The following is a 20847-nucleotide window of genomic DNA, read 5'->3' as shown; positions in this document are numbered from 1 at the left end:
TACTTTGGACACATCATGAGAAGACATGATTCACTAGAAAAGTCAATAATGCTTGGAAAAGCAGAAGGGAGTAGAAAAAGAGGAAGACCAAACAACTGATTGCATAAACGAAGCCACAGACCTGAACTTACAAGATCTGAACAGGGTGGTTTACAACAGAAGCTATTGGAGGTTGCTGATGCATAGGGTCACCATAAGTCTTACTCGACTTGAAGGCACATAACACACACACATTGCTCCTGGATAGGATGCAATTTTGAAGGAAGGGAGTGTGCTTCTGGGAAAGGACTGCTCTTTATCAAGGATAGAACCACATCAGCGAGGAGTTGCAGCTCCTATAGTAATCCAGAATCTACATAGGGAGAACTTCACTGCATTATAAGAACTGCAATTTTAAGAACTTGTGCTCAAGCTTGCTTTTCCCTCCTCCTTCCACTCCTTTTCCATCGTGTGTCATGTCTTTTTAGACTGTAACACTGAGTGCAGGAACTGTCTTAAGGTTGATTTTTGTTAACCACTGCAAGGGCCTTTTTGGCTAAAAGGCATGGTATAAATGCCATACGGGGATAAATATTTCTCAACTATCTGATCTCGATAACCCGAACTTAATTTATCACTTCGCATGTATCCATTGTTATTTTCACAGCCAGAGCTGGATTTCCTCAAAACATCTCCCGCCCCCGCCATTCAAGTTTACGTTGACACAGACATGTAAACTTGATCGAGCCACGCCCACCGCCCAGCTGAAGCCGCATGTGCCCAAGTGCACCCTGGTACCTTCCAGCATGCGAGTACGCGGGTGAAACATGTAGCAAGGCCGCTGCTTGTAGCCAGGCATCTCTTCGACGCGGGCCCCGAAGCTGTGATAGGGGTCGTGCCATCCTCGCTTCCACTTCGGAAAGCGAGGCTTGGCTAGCCAAGGTACGTAGTACATTTTCCCCTCGCTCGTCACCGCGTTGAGCTCGGGGAGCTGTTCCCGCACCGGCGGTGGCTTCCGTAAGTACCAGGGCAACCGCGCACCTGGGGGCGGCCCGCGTACAGTCCAGGGGGTGCGAGGAAGCGGGACACGGGAGGGCCTCGGCCCGTAGAGGATTTTGCTGCGCCGTTGCCCAGAGGGCGCCCAGCATTGCAAGCGTTTGACGAGCCGATGTAACGCCAGCATTCTTTTGGTCTCCAAACTGCTTCACTGTCCGCTGGTGGCGACAGCCATTTTCCTTCCGCCTCCGGAGGGCATGCTGGGAGGAGAGGCGGGATTTTTTTGTGATCGACACCGAGCCGGCTTTTCTTGTCCCGACCCCCACCAAGGGTAGAGCTCGTCTGACCCGCCTTAAGCGGAGCCTCCGGCCGTCGAGGAAAAGGGAAAGACGGAAGCGCCCTTGGAACAAACGGCGGTGACTTGTCCACGCGTAGGTGATGGAGCAGGCGAAACAGCCTCGGGTTTTGTTAAGGACAGAAGAACAGTGCCATTCATCACACCACTGCAACTAATGCACTGACTGCAGGGAATAGCCCACTTTCGCAGCGGCAAAATACTGCGGTTAGAGCACCTTTGGCTATCTCAGTGGTGGAGCTTAAGTTTGCCTGCAAAAGGGAGGGCGTCGCTCTCTGAAACCCTGGAGAGTGAGAGTACTGAGCCCGGTGGACCAATGGTCTGACTTGGTATAAGGCAGCTTCCTATCGGAGTAGCTGCTTGAGTAAGGGGTGCTGAACTTGAAGAGAGGCAGATTGTTCAATGGCGGCCAAGCATTTTAGTCACAAGGGCAGTCCAAAGGATTAGATTGGTACCACCACCCTGGTGCATGCTACAGGACATTGTGTGTTGTTTATTATATTTATTTCATCGATTACCCTACCCTGCCTGTAAGGTTTCAGGACAGCATGGATGGCAGCCACACCTATTGACCCCTCACAACAGGCCTGTCAGGTAGGTGAGAGAGAGAGGGTGACTAAGGTCACACAGTGGGCTTCATGAATAAATAGGAGTTTGAACCTGGGTGTCCTGCCCTGGTCATGTCGCTTTATGTGTGGCCATACCACACCACACCACACACTTTTGTGTGGTTTTGCCTCTGGCCTGTTAAACCAGGGCAGAGGCAGCAGCACAACTCAGGAAAGTAAGCAAGCATGTGGAACTGACTTTAAGTTATAGTTCACAACGCTTCCTGTTCCTGATGTGCCACAGCCATGGAAGTTTTTAGTATTCATGGCACCAATGCCACAGGTATTCATGGCACCAATGCCACCAATGCCTCATGGCATAGTCAAAGAATACCCTCCCAACAGTTTTCAGTGGAAAACGGACCTGGGGACACAGTAAGCTGCCTTCCAAGTTGGATCTTTAGTCCATTTAGGTCAGTGTTGTGTACACTGCACATCTCTCCAGTGTTGGACAGGGGTCTTTCCCAACCTACATGGAGATGCCAGGAATTGAACTTGAGACCTTTTGCATACAACTGCTTCCCCTCACGGACATTTAGATTCTAACTAGAAATCTCAAGAATGGCTATGCATTATCAAAAAATATTTCTTTATTTAAAACATTTATATCCCTCCTTTTGTTTTAAAAGCTCAAAATATTAAAAGATATCCCCAGAAATAAAAAAAAAGGATAGTAGGGAAAATAAAAGAAAGACAGGGAAAAGAAAACTGAGGCTATTCCTGGGAAATACAGACAGTTGGCAGGTATGATCAAAGGTGCTTGATACAACTCCAAATGCCTATGGAAAGCCTACAAGCAGTATATGAGTTCAACAGTACTCTCCCTGCTCAAGTTCCCTAGCAACTGCTATTCAGAGATATGCTGCCTCTGACACTGGAGGTAGTATACATCTAATCTGACTAGTAGCCACTGATAGCCTTATTCTTCATGAATTTGTCTAAACCTTTTTTAAAGCTGTCCAGGTTGGTGACATCACCACATCTTGTGGTAAGGTAAGGTACCCAGATATATGTAGGAACATATATGTAGGAACATAGGAAGTGAACTTTTACCAAGTGAGACCAGTAGTTCATCTGGCACAGTGTTGACACAGACTGGCAGCAGCTCTTCAGGGTTTCAGGCGTGGGACATTCCCAGCCCTCCCTGGAGATGCCAGGGCTGCATGCAAGACAGATGCTCTACCCCTGAGCTAAAAGTCGGGGAAGAAGCAAATAAAGATCAGAAATGAGGCATTTCATCTGAGGCAGAGGAGGCACTTGAAAGGCTCTTGCAGCCCAATCATGTTTTCTGAGAAACAAGTTCCATTGATTTTTCACTAGAGTTTGCTTCTGAGCAAGGAATGCAGTTATAATGCACTAAAATACACATTGGGTGTGATGGGGACCAATCTTCTCCATCCAACACTTTTAAACTAAGTGTTGTTGGATTGTGTTTTGTAGGTAATGGGTGATAGTGAAGATGACTGGCTGGCTGTCAAGCCCAAGGAACCATTGCCATCCCAGTGCTGTGGTAGTGGCTGCAAACCCTGCATCTATGACATATATCAGAAAGAGCTGGAGCAATGGGAAGAGGCCAAGACAAAAAAAGATGGAAGCCTCTTGACCAGGAAGCAGCAGCAAGTAGAAAGAATTATTTGAAGTTCTCTGCCTGATTCTAATATTGTTTTTCTTTACTTGGAAATAAATCCTATTGATTTCAATTAGATCTACTTCCAAACCTATTAACTTATGCTGCAATCCTAACCTCACATACCTGGGAGAAAGCCACACTGAACTCAGTAGGACTAATTTCTGAGTAGATTTGGTTAGGATTGCACTGTTAGAATTGTAGCCTTTATTGTATTTATTTATAACTGATTTTGATAGCTGTTCTGAAGACATGGAAGACAACATAGTTTAAATAGAGGAAATGCTTCTCTTTAGCTCAGTGTATAAAAATGTTATAGAAGGTACCAGCAATTTTCAGCATATGCAGAGAGCTTTGCTATTACTTTCCAAAATAGTATTTTATATCTTTAATTAGCAGCTTCACATAAATCTTTGCGCTTTGTAAAGTTTGTGTTTTGGACTGATTTCTCTCCTCCCAGTCTCTTGTATGCAGACATTTAAAAAATGTTTATAATGGACTCATTAAATTTCCTCCTGAATATTTGTAATTTTATCTTGTTGCTGTATTGTTTTCCCATTAAATCTTTTAAGTATTTTGGAGAGCCGCTATGAGAGAACTAGAAAAGTCCTCAAATGCAAAGATGTATCACTGAACACTAAAGTCAGGATCATTCAGACCATGGTATTCCCAATCTCTAGGTATGGATGTGAAAGTTGGACAGTGAAAAAAATGGATAAGAGAAAAATCAACTCATTTGAAATGTGGTATTGGAGGAGAGCTTTGCAGATACCATGGACCGTGAAAAAGACAAATAATTGGGTGTTAGAACAAATTGAACCAGAACTATCACTAGAAGCTAGAATGATGAAACTTTGGACACATCATGAGAAGACATGATTCACTAGAAAAGACAATAATGCTGGGAAAAACAGAAGGGAGTAGAAAAAGAGGAAGACCAAGCAAGAGATGGATTGATTCCATAAAGGAAGCCGCAGATGTAAACTTACAAGATCTGAACAGTGTGGTTTATAACAGATGCTCTTGGAAGTTGCTGATTCATAGGGTCACCATAAGTCAAAATCGACTTGAAGGCATATAACAACAACATTTTTACTGAAATGAAGAGCACTGTTAGGTATTACATTTTAAATGCAGAAAATCTAGTAATTCATGCTGGAGAACCATTCCTTTCAAGAATCCCTCATATTGAAGAACCTAACAACTTATTATTATTTAATTTTATCCCATCATGCCTCCTTGACTTTATACAATTCAGCCCCCTCAAGCTCCCGATAATGGAGCCAACATAAATATCTAAAATACACATTACTTATTGGAGTAATACCTAAGAAAGGATACTAGGAACTGAGGCTATAGCCCAGTGCACAGTTACTAGGAAATAAGCCCCATTGAACACAATGGCTCTTACTTTTGAGTAAACATGCATAGAATTGTGCTGTAAGATTCTAACTCAAAAAGAAAATACCTGTTGGAGAGAAAGGAAGTGAAGATACAAAGAGCAATGCTTTTTATTTGAAGTGAAAGATGCTTGGGTTGAAGTCTGCTTGGAAGCCAGTTCCCTTAGCCTGGGAACCATTTTGACGTGTGGAGACTGAAGCAGAGGCCCATGCACAGGGGTACTTTTATTTATTTTTCACTTGTTCCAACTCTCAAGTCCTGGGTCTTCACTCAGGTTCGGAGGCTACACAATGGTTCACATGCTCTGGGAAAGAAAAAAAGTGTCTTGAACAAATCTGTAATGTGAGAAGCATGGTTGCCATCTTTTAGAGAATGGGGGGAGACAGGACACCTGCACTTCAAAATAAGCTCTTCTCTTTACTGGATCTTCATGCAGTGAGAACCTTCACTCGTGTAATTCCTGCAGCAGGAAGCTGCTACGAGCTTTGGAAAGAAAAAAACAAAGGCAGCCCTAGTGGGAAGTCTAGTGAAAAATAAGAAATCCCTTTAAAGAGAGACTGCAAAGTAAAGGAGGAATGCACCTGTATTCCTTGAGATAGGTGCAAAATTGCCTCCCATTTTGCCTTCCCTTTTCTTTCAGGGATTAAAGAGTGTTACTACTATTTCCATGTAGACATACCTTTAGTTTCTCACCTTCCAAAATCATTATAAGCAAAAGTACAGTATTACAAATACAAACAGGTCCTAGGATTAAAATGGGACTTCACAAAGAAGTACACTGAATTAAAACCTTACTAAGACCTGATATATTCAGTTGTTTAAATTGGTTGGTTTTTTATTTTATAGTACCATGTTTCACCAGTGCTGAAGTCACTCACTTTTTTTTTTAAAGAGAGGAGCATTGCATAACCTTGTAATTATTTATTGTTGCTCTTGCAGAGTAGTAATTCAGAACTAACTCCAGAAACATTCACGGCTTTCATCATAAGCTCTGTAGATCAGCTGACAGAGGACACCTACCAGTATAAATTTGAATTGCCTGGAAGCAGCAGCCTAGGGTTGAGTTTAGGACAACATATTGTGCTAAGGTACTATACTAAATCTCTAGTTAAAGAGAACTCAGTATGCAATTTAACTTGCAATTTTTTGTTGATCTACAAAGATTCCATGCCAAGTAAATCATAATTTCTGTGCTCCCAAATTGACTCTGTTGAAAGAACTTGTGTGCTCATTGAGCTTATTAAACTTGTTAATTTTATGGTATATGCTACCCTATACTTGCCTTTCCTCACATTTTAGTTGCGTTGGAGGCAGAAAAAATCAGTGTGGGCAAGAAAGCCAATTTACTGAAAGGAAAAACAAGTGAAAAACAAATGCATGTTAGGATAATCATCATGTACTAACCCAAAGGAAGAATATATTAATTTTTTACCCTGAGGCAGTTATGCACATTACAATACAGAGCCACCTTTCGTATAATTTATATTATGGATTATCTTTGTATCCCACCCTTCCTCCAAGGTACTCAAAGGATATATGGCAACACTTTACCCTCTCAGTAACTCTGTGAGATAAGTTAGAGTGAATGTTAGAATTAGCCCAAGTGAACGTTATAACAGATCGGTGGTATGGTCCCAGAATTCTGTGGCCCAAGGCAAACATCCTGTCCATTATATCCCACTGACAATGTATTTGAGTTGCCTGTGAGTCATTAAGAACAGACAGATTAATAAAGTCGCGGTTTGCAGAGAATTACAGCGATATGGAAGTTATATATCGAATTCTAATAGCTAGATGTTTCACGTAACTTGATTACAGATTATAGAAACAACTACCCTGAATTGTCCGTTGTTAGTTTGTAATTGATTGACAGTGAAAGCCAGGAGATATATTCCTCTGCAAGTCATTTTTGGACTTTTAAGATGACTGTGACTTAAGTCAGTTTCCTTAAACTGGGTGAAGTTGCCTGTATTGTGATGTGAGCTATAGTTTCTTCAGTTCAGTGGATTAAATCACCACTGACAGCATGGTAGGCTGAATGCAGCTATTCAGGGATGTTTCTAACACATGTAGGGATAGAATTGTAAAGTGGCAATAACATCTTGCTAAACTTTCAGGATCTTCTTGGCTCTCTGCTTGTGTCATGCTACATAACTTGACCACTTTAATCTGACATATCAAAGAATAAATCCAGATGGATTGAACATTCCCATGTTACAAAGGAGCACATCATCTGTCATTTTCTGACTGGTTTTTTAATGCCTGTTGGAGTTGTAACATGAAAAGTGGCTTTTAGTGTGTCAGGAAATAAATGACTGAAAGCTTCAAGAAAATGGATGGGAAAAGCTTGCCTGCATTATTCAATTCACTTATTACTCTTGGTTAAGCCAAGGAGTAGTGCCATTGACCTCTGTGAGACAAGTGTGATTTTACATGATAGTTTTTGTTACTCTTTCTACATCTAGTTGGGAGTATTCCCAATTTCAGAATTTCAGGTGTGGGATGTCTTTTGTTAATATTATTTCCATATATTCAGTATCTGGCCAACATTGTTTATATCATCCCTTTAAAATCTCTCTCTCCCTCTCCGTATAGTTCTGTACTTTCCTTACTCTGTGAGCAGCATAGCTGTATCACCCAAAACAGCTAGGCTGGCTGTGTAGCCCATCTGGCCCCAGGAAAGGTGGGTATAGCTGTGTGTGAGGAAAAAATCTCAGGTTATTTCAATGCCTTGGATCTCTGATTTCACTGCAAAATGGGAGGGAATGATCTATTGTCTGGCTTGGCAAAGGACAGCCCATGGGGAAGGAGGAAGGATACCTGCAGTGCTTTTCAGGCAGCAGCCTTTACTGAGAGTGCAGTACTCTGCTGATAGGAATTGTAAGAGATTCAAATCAGGGTTCCCTTCCTCTGTCTTTCTCTCTTTTTCTTCCTCAGAGGACTGGTGAATGGTTTGGAAGTTCAGAGAGCCTATACTCCAATTACTCCTGTGAATACCGAAGGGTACTTTGAAGTTTTAATAAAGGTAAATAGCTGCCTTTGTTCTATAGATTAACAGCTTGATGTAGGAAGCAAGTCATCTTCTATGCCAGCTGAGTGTTTAGCCTTGTACTTTAATAACTAGAAGCCTGCAGTCAAAGATTTGGCTTGTTAGTCCTAAACAATATGTGGAATTCCGCCCTGCCCCCTCTGAAGCAAGGCCTGGTCTACGGATATAGCTGGATGAGGTGGTAGACTGAAGTGATAGGATTCCAGATTGTACCATTTCAGGCAAGGTGAACCAGTTTGGAAAGTTCCTTCAAACAAAAACTGGCACATGAAGGTCAGGCTACATGTACCACTGCTTGTTTGCTTGCTTGCTTTATTTATTTTCATTTTTTCGAATGATATAGAGAACAGCCGTGACATAACCCCATTCCCCCCTTACCAGTGCTTTCTGAGGCACGGCTGGTGGCAACAAGTGAGAGGGCTTTTTCTGTGGCAGCACTCCACATACGGAAATCCCTGCCCCAAGAGGTTTGATTATCTACCTCTATATTTGTGTTTTGCTGGGGTTTGAAGATTTCTTTAAAAAAACAAAATCAAACTTTTGATTCTGTTTTTGCTCAATTCTATGTATGTATTGTTATCTCTGGCTCTATGCGCTCTTTGTGCCTTCCTGATTTATGATGCTGTTTATAGACTTGGTTGGTTATGATAATTGTTTTAATGACAGATTTTTTAAAATATTATTTTTAAAACTTTGTATCTTGTTAGCCTCTTGGAGCAACCCCTTTTTGGAAGAGAAAAGTAGAATGCAAGTTTTTCTAAAAATAAATAAATACAACTTTTCCTGATCTGTAGTTTTCTGTATGCAATGTGCTTTCAGCACAAGGGAGTATTTTAAAATGTGACACACATACACCGCCTGTGCGCGTGCACACCAGCAGTCTGAAGTGGTTCTGTCAATCTTACCACCCAATTTTGCTGCATTAGACCACACCCAGGTCAGTCCAGTTGACAGCACAACACACATTAACTTATCATTAAGTTGCGTAAACTGAATCGTCCTCAGAGAAGGGCCTCTAGTTGGTGCATATCGGGCTGCAACATTTCATTATTGTGAAGGGTTTTGTAGTGCCTGCTGAGGTCCTTCCTCTTCTTTCTTTTTATTCACAATGCTGTCTTCTATCTGTACGTAAGAGATGGGGTGAGAGGAGTAAAAAGGATGACGATGAATCATCCACACACCATCATAAAATCATTTTGGACACTATGGAGCCGTCTATATAGGTATAAATCAGGTGTAGGGAACCTTTGGCCCTCCAGAAGTTGCTGAACTACAACACCCATCAGCTTCACCAAGCATGGCCATGGCCAATGGACAGAGATGATGGAAGCTGTAGTTCAGCAACATCTAGAGAGCCAAAGGTTCCCCACCCCTGGCATACATCTTTATGCCCACAATAGCAGTGCTTTTATTGGTTAAAAATGAGGTGCCAGTGTTTATACCTTGATAAAAGTGCCATAGGTACCAGCACAAAATGGTTGCTATGGGCAGCAATATTCCATACCAGTGATTACTGTTACAAAAAAACCATGCATAATAGTATTCTATTCCATTGTGGTATGTGACAGGCAACATAGCCAGACTGACCACCAACTATGGTCACTACCGTGCATTCCATTCTGTTATGTAAGACAGCTATAGTGTTTTTAGGATCAATCTCAATCACTCCATGATTTACTCTCCTGAGTAAATTCAATGATTTCTCCATGGGTTTAAGCGATTTATTGACTGTAGCCTTTGAGTCCTTTTCAGAAGGAATGTTAGCTAAGCCTCAACAAGGATAAGTACAAATGTAAATAATTATGAGCTTAGGAATATCAAAATCAAGTATATCTTTTAAATCTGTATTTACGCTTTCTCAAAAGAAGACAGATTTCACTGTAAATCTCGAACCTCAAGTGCTAGGTCTTCCAGGCAGGTAAAAGGAACCATGATTTTGCCCTCTGCTCACCTTCCAGGAGTGTGTGCTTTTCAGGATTTTGTCATTGATTGTGTGATAGTTTGAACAAGAATTATACTCCTTTTGAAGTATGTATAGCTTTTATAAGACACTTGTGGGTGGATCATTTCTCCATTATTGTATCAATTGGAGGGGGAAATGCTACATTTGAGCTGCATTAATAGGTTACCTTTATAGACTGACTGTGAAATTTCATATATACTTGCTTATTACACACAAGTTCTGCATTTCGATAATAGTAGTAATGATTATAATAACACCCTCCCTTTATATAGAACCTTTCATCCCAAAGGGAACCATAGTTATTCTCTGGCAGTAACAAAAGAGATGGAACACCCATCGTAAAGCACCCATTTGTATAACTTGCTCTGTAGATTGTAGTGTATTTCTCACTATTCAGGCAATTTTTGGAAGTACTATATTATTATTATTACTATGCAATCCAAGTGCTGTTCAGACACCCCTGTGTCCCATGATTACGGCACTGCATTTGTGATACTACAGTTAAGTGCAAGTGAGTGGCGATTTTCTGTGCTTAACCCTCCCTTTGAGTGATTCTATAATGTTATGGTGTTTTTTGGTGTAAAACCTGGCATAGAGGTTTTCTCTTCAGGAATTTCTCCTTCTCTTCTATTTACAAGAATTCATTATAATCCAGTTTGGTCATTTCTCCATTAGAATCAGGAAGAAACTATTCAGCTCTAAATACGTTCTCTCTGCTGCAACCAATCTCCCACCCAATGGGTAACATAGTAATTGAAATCTTCTCTCTCCACACCTTTAATTTAGCATCCCTTCTGCCTTCTCACTATGGCCAGAAGTACCAGCTTTCCCCCCTCTGACCCTACTGCTGTGCCTTATTTATTATTACCAGAAATGTCTCCTGGCATGGAGATCCATGATAAGAAAAGCTCCATCTGCTAAATTTATGTGGGGGAAAAAAGAGTCCTACTGTAGCACCTTTGAAGTCTAACACATATACTGCAGCATAGGTTTTCATGGACTAGAGTACACTTCACCGATGAAGTTGACTTTAATCCATGGAATCTTATGCCATATTAAATTTGTAAATCTCTAAAGTGCTACAATACACCTTGTTGCTTTTTCTCCAATAGCTTATCCCTCTGGGAGTTATTTTCTGTGTGTCATGCTAAAGGCATAAGAGCAGAGCCAGTACAAAGTTGGCAGCCTTAGCAATGGCTATCTCCCTTAATTCCTAGTGTTTTTAACACTCATTTTTATTGAGAAAGTATTCAGGGCTTTTATTGTGACAGGTTTTTGTGTGATACATTGTCTTAACGTGAACCCATTCTACTCCAAAATCATAGATGAAAGAAGTGTTACAAAGGTAGCAAGTACCAGACCAGGAATAAATTATCAAAGAGGCAGTGTTCATTTGAAGTTCACTATTCAGAAAGCATTCTTTTTCCTATAAATGCACAGACTTCCTCAAAGAATACATGATTGCATGTGGTGGGTGCTGTTTTGTGTATCTGTTAGTAAAAGTCTTGGATGCAATGCTGTTTGCCGTCAGAACAGGTTTTGAAATACCTGAGTGGTTTTATCTGTTACCCAGCTTAGTTAGCACAATCACAGTGCAAAGCAATTGACTACCTTTAGTTTGCATGCACTTCAATGAATTAACATATACTAAAACTAGACTCTGGTAACTCAAGTCCCAAATTAAATATCTTTGTGCTAGGCTTTTAATTTTTTTTCAAATGGTCTTTTAAAATGCACAGAAGACTCTCTGTTCTAGTTGATGAAATCTGACTGGTAGAATTTAAACTTGAATTTTTACCTCAAAATTAATATTATTATTTGTTTTGTGCTTCTTTTACAAGTGCTATGAAGATGGACTAATGTCACAATACATAAAATCCTGGAAAGAAGGAGATTCAGTTTTTTGGAGAGGACCATTTGGAGGCTTTCCTTACACAGCCAATCAAGTAAAACTTAACTTTTTCTTTATAAAACACATTTACAGACCATCCTTCATTACATAGCAATCACAGGGGACTTTTCAGTTTTATCTTTCTTTATTGAGTTTTACTAAACAAATCCAAGTTCAATATAATAACATCAAAACTGAAAATCTAGAACGTACCCCTACCCTCCCTGGTTTGCAAAGGAGACTTAAAGAAGTACAGTGAGATAAAACCACCTGTTACCTGTATCTCCAGCTATGTGATGTATGTCATATCAGGGTATTAACTTTCTGTTTTCTGGATGCCACATGTCACAGCAGTTTTCAATATACTATTTAAAAACATAATACAAAATTAAATGAACAATACAATGCCAATGAGATACATTCAAATATGAAGCCATTATAATAGGTAGTGAATTGCCAGAGGGATGGCTTTCTATTCTTGGTTTTAGGAAATGAGGGGAAAACCATTACGTTATAAGAATTCAGCTGAGAGACAGGTTATACTCTCCAACTGGAGAAAAACTATAAAACCCCTAATGAATGGATCACAAAACCATAGGATATTGCAAATATGGTAAAGCTGACCAATATTGTGAGGGTTAGAGAGAGCCAACAAATGGATAATTGTTTTATTGAAAAATGGAGCCTGTTTATAATGTAGGCCATTAAGGTACAGGAAAACATAAACCCATACACCTTACTGGGAGTTCAGTGAAGATCAGTAAGATGTATGAGGAGAGGGGAGAAGAGAGATTGAATCATTTTCTTTCTCTCTCTGTTGTTTGATATTTTTACATAATATTTGTATGAAATTTAGTTAAGGGGAGAAAATACAGCAGATGATAAAGAACAGCAATGAGTCAGATTTGATGTAATTTTCATCCGGATTTGATCATCAAGGCTGCAATCCTAAATATGCTCCTGAGGGGGCATGTCCCATTGGACAAAATAGACTTTCTTCCAAATATGGAATTGTGCTGTAATATTGCAGTCCTCAAGTGATAGGAAGGATAAGCTACAAGGCTTGAGTCCCCTCTGAGCACTGTCCACTTACCATGTTTGCCTCATTAGCCCTTGAAAACTTCCTTCTCATCTGAATTTCAGTACTGACCATGTTTGCACCATGGTTTAGCACAACATGCACTTGCTGGAATGAACCCAGTTGATGCTTGGGCTCATGCACTCCCCTCTCCTCCTCCTGGACAACTGGGAGGAGGATTTATGAACTGTTTACTTATAGTTTTCCTTGCAGCTACAAGCCTGTTGTATGCATCTTGAACCCAGGTTCATGATTTATCAGTGACTGTGTTCAGATTAAACAAAACAGCTTCATAAGCTATGGTTTTGAAGTTGGTTTGTTTTGAAACTGCAGAGAGTTGCTAGATAAGCCAACATGGGTTACATGCAGGCACTAGCCATACAATAAGTACTAAAGGTTTAGATAAAATAATGGAATTCTGTTAATTTTCTGATTTTTCTATTCATAAGTAGTGCCCTTCTGCTGAGCAAAACAAATAGGGGAAAAACTTTTTTGTTTATGCAACATTGTGGAATTGATTTTTTGTAGAATGGTTATGATTCCGGATCCTCCAAAGGTAGATGTATTTTAATTAAATTTAATTAAGTAAAGGTAGATGTAATTGATTCAAGACTCTGGATTGAACTAACAGAGTAATCATAAGCTATCTGACTGAAAACATGGCTAATCTGAGCTGAAAAATATGTTCAGCATAGAATACTTCCTTGGAAATATAACATGAATGCTGGCCACTGCTAACTTAACCTTTTTCATACATATATACAAATATCCATGAATGAGGACAGGTCCAGTTCAGAAGGCATAGGTGAACTGAGGGCGGTGTTCCTAAAGAACAAGGGCATCATGAATTGTTGACAAAAGTGTTGGACAGAAGAGGTTGATTTCTTGTATCCCAGGATGCTGGGGTAAAGACTGGCAAATATAACCAAGGACAAGTTGTCTATTCTGTCTATTTTAGAGCTCAATTCCAGAGACATTTTATGCAGCCAGGCAAAAGGATGTTGTTTACATATGTAATTAAATAAGGACAATCCTGTCATGTCTATTCAGAAGTTCAGTGGGAATTATTGCCAGATAAGTTTTTTTCAATTGACTATAATGGAGATGATTATCAGAGGAGAAAAGACAATCCCTAAGTTAGGCAAGGTTCAAACTTTTTTTTATAGGTCAAAATGATGAATTGGTATTATGAATTCAGCTTATGTATTAGTGTTTTTCAATTTCCCATTACTAAAATGAGTTCACCATCTTCTGTTTACTTTTTAGTATGGAGAACTTCTCATGCTTGCTTCTGGTACTGGTCTAGCACCAATGCTTCCTATTCTTCAGCATGTAACAGAAAATGAGGATGATGAAACATTTGTAACTCTAGTGGGCTGCTTCAAGAATTTTGAAAATATTTACATGAAGTCTCTTCTTCAAGAGCAATCTCGATTCTGGAACGTAAGGGCATTTTACGTATTAAGCCAGGTAATGTTCTGATAGGGAATTTTGATAGTACTTCCTTCCCTACTTGTGTGATAGTGTAACAAGCTTCCCCTCAGTTGATGCATGAACTTTCAGGTTATGTGGATTGCAGCTGGCTCAGCCCTGCACTGAAATGCCTAGCTTTTGTAACTGAGAAAAGGACCATAGCACATGCTTTACATGTAGAACAGGGGTGAGGAACCTTTCTCAACTCAATAACCACAATCCCTCACGTTCTAGGGGCAATGTTCTAGGGCCCACATGCCAGTGGTGGGTGGACCCAGGGGCAAAAGTGGCAAGAGCAATGGGTGTGGACTTATCCTACAGCAGGCTACATTCCAGCCATGCAAAAGCCAGAGGTTTCTACATCCCATTTCCTTGTCTCTTGGTCTTCCACCCAGGCAAGCAAAAAGAATGATCACAGCTCAAGGACACATTCCAGCCAGGCTAAAACGGCAGGGCCAGTGAGGGACGAGGCATGGTTTGGTAAGAGTTCCAAGGGCCAGAAAGAGGGACCTGGAGGCTCTCCAGCCTGAGTTTTCCATCTGTGATGTAGAAAGTCCCAGGTTCAATCCTTGGTATTTCCAGGTAGAGCTGAGAGGATCCCTTGTAAGAAATGCTATGGAGCCCACTACCAGTTACTATAAACAATATTATTTTATTTATTTATTAGATTTATATCCCGTCCTTCCTCCCGGCAGGATGGAGCACTGGTCTTAATAATTATAAGACAGTTTCTTGTGTTCATATGATTTCCATATCAAGGGAAATGCAGGTGTTTGAGACAGTATGAGTAAATTTCTGTCTGCTTTCAGAGGAAGAAGAAATCACATGTGGTACACTGCAGAAAAAGGAGAATTCCCCAAAGAGGTGGTCAGAGCAACTGTAGAGTCTGTGGTCAGGGTTCAAGGATCAAAACAGGCACGATGGTAGCAAATGGATGTCCTATCAAATCTGAGCCCTAAGCCATATAAGAACTGCCAGTCTCTAGAAATGGAATGTGTAGTATGGATTAAGGTATATTTTCTGGTTTACTGTAAACTAGATTTTAAGTGGTGTGGGTGCAAGCCGGGAAATCTTCAGTTTATAGCTTACTGTTGCATACAACCAGGAAACTGTGGTTAATGGCTTCCCTTCTAAACAAGCCAGGATGTGAAGCCATGTTTAAATCATGGCTTTATATCTTGGCTTGTTCAAAAACCATAAAACATAGTTTCTTGGTTTGGATGCACTAGAAAGCTATACCAGCTGAGGGCTTTGTGGCTTGTTTACTCCTCCCTTCAAAGGAATGAGCAAAGTGACTGTATAAATAAGCGGAAAATGAGGCTTATTTGTATCTCAATTTATTAAGCCAAGTATGAGTGGCCATTGAGTCTTAGAGCAAAGGCAGCTAGTGCGTTGAAATGATTTCATTTCAACGCCCTTTATACCCCACAATACTTGGAGTCTAGCTTAGAGTAAGCTAGGAAGGTGAACAAATGCAGCCAATGAATCCTAAATATTTCTACTTGAACTCAATGGCTGAAGGTGGCTTACTGCTTGACTTGGAGTTTCTAAAACAGGATTGTGAGCAAAAAGAACTAGCTTGCTGCTCAAGTCAGCTTCCTGATCCCCAACACAGGGAAATGCAAGAAGGACTTTCTCATGCTAGTTCTGGGAAGCACAGGTACAGATCAGAATCCTGTTTGTGGCAAGAACATCATGAGATCAGATTCACTCCTAGCTACAGGCATCAAGGAACTGAGACAACTAGTATGATCTCACCACTTTCATTTGATATATTTCTGTAGCCTATTTGGTCTAACAAATTTTGTCTCTACCCCACTATGTCCTCCTAAAAACAACACAAATACATCTGCTAATAACTGACTCCCCACCCTATGAACACAACTCCACAGGACTCAGCTTATACTTCTAAAGCAACATACTCAAATAATTGTTTGGCAGAGAGACCAAAATGGCTGATACTGTGATTTGCTAATCTTCAGGCACAGTCCTTTTTGGATTTATTTATTTGTACAATTTATATACTGCTTAATTACTATCTTCATGTGCAAAAAATCAATATAATGAAAATAAAGATCAGCTAAAACTATAAAATCAAAATTCAGTTAAAATGCCTGCTGCTATAAATAAAAGATTTACTCAACAGAACTCCTGACTTTCTTGTATTACTATATTTTTTGCACTTTTGCTTCCAATTTATTGGGATTAGTCAAGAAGAATAGAACTATCTCATAAATTTCCCTACCAGTCATCTCAAAAGAGTGAAAAGCACTGGCCCTGATCCAACTAAAATTAGTTGTGACATTTTACCCCAATTTGGACTTCTGAATAGTATATTTTTATGGAGCAGTCACAAAAAACAGCATGAGCAAAAAATTCTTCCATATTGGTTTTTGCATTTCTACTACAGCAATAACAACAACAATAATAATAATATCCCCCTCCAAAATCCAAGAAAAGAGTGTAGGACTTGAATATGGATGTATTCCTCATAGTGAACTTTGAGATTATTATTTTTCAAACAAAGATTGAATTTTGACCTTACCAGCCTCCTTTAATAAATTTAGTACTGGCCATATGTTTCTTTAGATTATTTTCCATTGTCTTTTGCCTCTTCAGGAATGTTCGCTTGAAAATCTGCCATGGAGCTTTCAAGAAAACACACACATTGGCCGAATAAATGAAAACTTGATTAAGGGTATGGTGAACACATGTAGGAGACAACCTTTTGTATTGATATGTGGCTCAGTGACATTTAGTGAAGATATGAAGAGATGCTTGAAAGCCGTTGGTCTTAAAGAAGATTTGTATTTTATATTTTAAAGGATTTCAACAAATAACATTATCTTTGCTACAAATAACTTTAATCTACCTTTGGTCAGTTTGGATTTATGCCAATCCGTCCACATTTGTGCTTCCTGTCCTAAGAGTAGGTTAAAGAATCCCATAAATGAGCAAATACCACAACTGGTGATATTTATTTATTTATTGTATTTGTACACCGCCCCATAGCCGAAGCTCTCTGGGCAGTTTACAGTAACTAAATCTAAATCTAACTAAAGATATAAATCTAGTCCCATTTGCAGCAAGTTATTCTTGGCCGTTTCCAGAAAGTAATTATGGGGGGATATTGCTTGGCACAATGGAAGTTTTACTGTGACATCCCACAGGATACCATCTTGTTCCCCATGCTATTTAACATCTATTTGAAACCACTGGGATCTGAATCAGGAGAGGCAGTTCAGGTGCTAGACTAATGTTTGGAAGCAGTGACGAGCTGGATATGGAGCTTGAAGCAGAATCCTGATAAGACAGAAGCATTATGAGTTCTGAGCTCTTGGATCTGAGAGGTGGGGAGACAGCCTATTTTAGATTGTTGCACTCACCTGGAAGGCACAGATCCACAGCTTGGGGGGTATTCCTGGATCCAACATTGTCACTGGAAGTTCAGGTAGCTTCAGTGGCTAGGAGTGCCTATTTCCAGCTATGACTGGTTTTCCAGCTATAGCCCCTTTTGGACAGAGATGGCTTAGCCCAGCCTTTCCCAACTAGTAGGCCACCAGATGTTGTTGGACCACAATTCCCATCTTTCCTGACCATTGTCCATGCTGGCTGAGGCTGATGGGAGTTGTGGTCCAACAACATCTGGTGGCCCACTAGTTGGGAAAGGCTGACTTAGCCATTGTATTCCATGCTCTAGTAATTTCCGGATTCGATTATTGCAATGTGCTCTACTGCCCCTAAGCTATGAAATTCCTTCCATATAGAAGTGTGCCTGGCACCTTCACTATAGTTTTCATCATATGCTAAAGATTCACTTCTTTACCCTGTCCTTTGACACCTGAGATACATGATTTTAGCACCCACTCTATTAATTTGAATTAAATTATTTTAACTAGTTTTAATATTATACTTTTATATTGCTGTAACCCATTGTGGGACTTTCTGGTGAAGGGCAGGTAAGAAATCTAATTAATAATAATTCCCTGTCACTTGTGGAGATGACCTTCTCATTGAGCAGATTGGTGATTGGAGCCTACTTGCTCCTCTTGCTCCTCCAGCAGCTAACACTAATTGGGCTGACCCGAGACATTTTCACATGCCGAGTAGCTGAACCACATGCTTTAAAAAGTGTACCTCAGGAATGGATCTCTTGCTATATTACAGAGGATGCCTATAGGGCATCTGCAAGGTGGGCAATACCCCCACCTCACCCTGGATCGAACCATACTCCCCAAATTCCCAGGTTTTTTTTTAAAAAAGAAGACACAAATCTCTAGCCCTTGTAGAGTCTGAGATACGAGGCAAAATGTACATGCGCTCTTCTGCCCATTGGTTTTATGAGAATTTGTCTCCTCCCACCTGTCTGTCCTAAGACAACAAATGAAGTCATAGCTGAGACTGACATTTAGGCAGCTGTGCATTGAAGGGGGAAATGCCCCGAGATGAAGACCCATCACTTTTTTGCAGGTGGCCCCCTCCAGGTGTCCCTCTGAGTATAGCCAATCAAGCTGCCATGTGCTTACTTTTAAAAGCAACACCCTTTTCTCTTGCCTTAGGGGAGAGGGGGAGAATCCAGCAAGGTCAGCAGTCACTACAGCCAATTAGCAGTCATTATAAATGTCGTTGTGTGGAGGAGAGAGACAGGAGGAGGGAGAAAGTCAGCAGGAGTTAAAAGGACTTTTACAGAGGAGGGACAGCCAAGTCCAATTTGGGAGGGAGGTTGCATCAGAATCTTACTAAAATGAAGGGCTTTAAACAGTTGCATGCAGACTGCAGCCAAAGTGGAGGGTAGCCACACCGGGGGGGGGGGGGAGGATGGGGCTTAGAGTGAGGCAAAGCAGTGTTTTCTCACAGAGAAAGGGGATGAAAGAAATAAGGCCACTTGTAAAATGCAAGGTGCATTGCTTGTAAAGCATTTTTCCCCTTGATGGTGCTTTTTGCAGTAGATTGTCTGTGAGAAATTGAATGGGTGGGAGATAAAGGGCTAAGAAGAGGGGGGGTATTTTATAGCCATCACTGCACTCAAGAGAACTCCTCACAGCTGATCTACGAAAAGCAGGTTTCTTCCCCTTGTAAAATACAGGCAGCTTTGCTCTTTGTCCACTTTCTTAGCCCTTTGCTCTTTCTGTCTTCCCCCACCCTGTGTGAGGTTCTGTCTATTCCCCCCCCCCCACTTCCTCAAAGATAATCTGCAAAAAGTACAATTGAGGGGGGGAAAGAACCGCTTTACAAACAATTCCCCTTGTATTTTACAGGCAGCCTTCTTTCTTCAGGCTGCCTGCCTTTGCCCCCTTTGTGAGGAAATGCCATCTCACCTCACTCTCCACTCACTCTTCTTAGCCCCTTTCTCTTTCTCCCCTCACTCACTCTGTGATGTCTGCAGTGAGTCTATGCAAGAAGAAAGAATTGCTTGTCAAGCAATGCCCCTTGTATTTTGCTGGCATCATGTGCAAAAAATAAATCCTCTCAGCTGATAACGCAAAACACATGGGGAAGAAACTTTTTTTTTTGCAACTCAGCTGTGAGAGGGACCTCTCTTGCACGCAGCGATACCTGCAAAATACCAGCTTCTTTGTGTGTGTCCCCGGGGAGGGAAGAAAGAACCACTTTGCTTGCCCTATGTTTGGTGTTTTGTGAAGTCCTGAGCACAGGGCTGGGAAAGCCCCATGTGCAACAGTTTCCAAGCACCTGATTGCCAGTAGGCTGTTGTGGCTTGGGGACCCCCTGCAAGGAGTTTGGATAGGTGGGTTGGAGAGCCCACTTACCAAACATTTGACACCATAATCATGTCATGTGATTGACAGGTGGGTGGCAACATCAGTCAAATTTGGCCTGTGAGACCAATCTTAATGACTCATGAAGGGACTCTGCACTTCTATATTTGTCACTACACTGCTGCATTTAGGAGAGCTTCAGCTATGGGGCAGTATACAAATGCAATAAATAAATAATCTCCTAACTTGGATCTTTTTTACCAACCCCGTTGTCTTTTTTCACACCTGAGTTTGTAAACATTTTTTTGAATTACCCTGCTAATACAGTCCGCCATTATTGTACCCATATTGCAGAGGATAAGGCTGCGGATTGGGAATTTTGTATGCAAAAATAACTAAGAGAAAACCACTTCTTCCCCACTGCCACTCTGCAGACTGCACTCACATTTCCCACAAACAAAGAAACCCTGAAAACCACGTGTTATTTGAGCCTCAAGGGCCTTCAAAATGCTGCACCTGAAGTTCTTGCTGCCATCATCACCATGCTCCACGTAGTCATTTTCTGTCAAGGCTGTCTGGGATTTCTGGCCAAAAGTACTCCCTGCACAAAAATACCTCAGGTTACAGCCAAGGTCTTTCCTCTCCACCCAGGCATTTTAGCATGCGTTTTTAAATTGTTTTTTTTTTTAATAAAAGTGTTATTAAATGTG

General features: G+C 40.8%; 2 protein-coding genes across 7 annotated transcripts in view; one reads left to right on the top strand and one right to left on the bottom strand.

Annotated features, from left to right (window-relative positions):
- MRPL37 (mitochondrial ribosomal protein L37) overlaps positions 1-1612 on the bottom strand; it is a 12537-nt gene extending 10925 nt beyond the window's left edge. Inside the window, exon 1 of one of the 2 annotated variants that reach the window (XM_061633071.1) lies at positions 778-1612. In XM_061633071.1, the coding sequence (XP_061489055.1) occupies positions 778-1162 (385 nt within the window). In that variant the 5' untranslated portion in view covers positions 1163-1612. The remainder of the gene's footprint in view (positions 1-777) is intronic. The other variant, XM_061633070.1, reaches the window with a different exon arrangement.
- Positions 831-20847, top strand: LOC133387723 (NADH-cytochrome b5 reductase-like). 5 transcript variants are annotated; one of them, XM_061633072.1, is made up of 8 exons: positions 838-921; positions 1866-1924; positions 3379-3558; positions 5906-6054; positions 7904-7991; positions 11820-11924; positions 14214-14417; positions 17040-20847. In XM_061633072.1, the coding sequence occupies exons 2-8, from the start codon at positions 1883-1885 to the stop codon at positions 17241-17243; spliced, it is 972 nt and encodes a 323-aa protein (XP_061489056.1). In that variant the 5' UTR covers positions 838-921; positions 1866-1882; the 3' UTR covers positions 17244-20847. The 5 variants fall into 5 exon arrangements, with proteins under 5 accessions (XP_061489057.1, XP_061489059.1, XP_061489058.1 ...); XM_061633073.1 differs by lacking the exon at positions 1866-1924 and having other exon boundaries at positions 831-1406; XM_061633075.1 differs by lacking the exon at positions 1866-1924 and having other exon boundaries at positions 831-1410.

This window comes from Rhineura floridana, chromosome 6, assembly GCF_030035675.1.
Source record: "Rhineura floridana isolate rRhiFlo1 chromosome 6, rRhiFlo1.hap2, whole genome shotgun sequence".
Lineage (NCBI taxonomy): Eukaryota > Metazoa > Chordata > Lepidosauria > Squamata > Rhineuridae > Rhineura > Rhineura floridana.
This window is presented reverse-complemented; position numbering and strand designations above follow the sequence as displayed.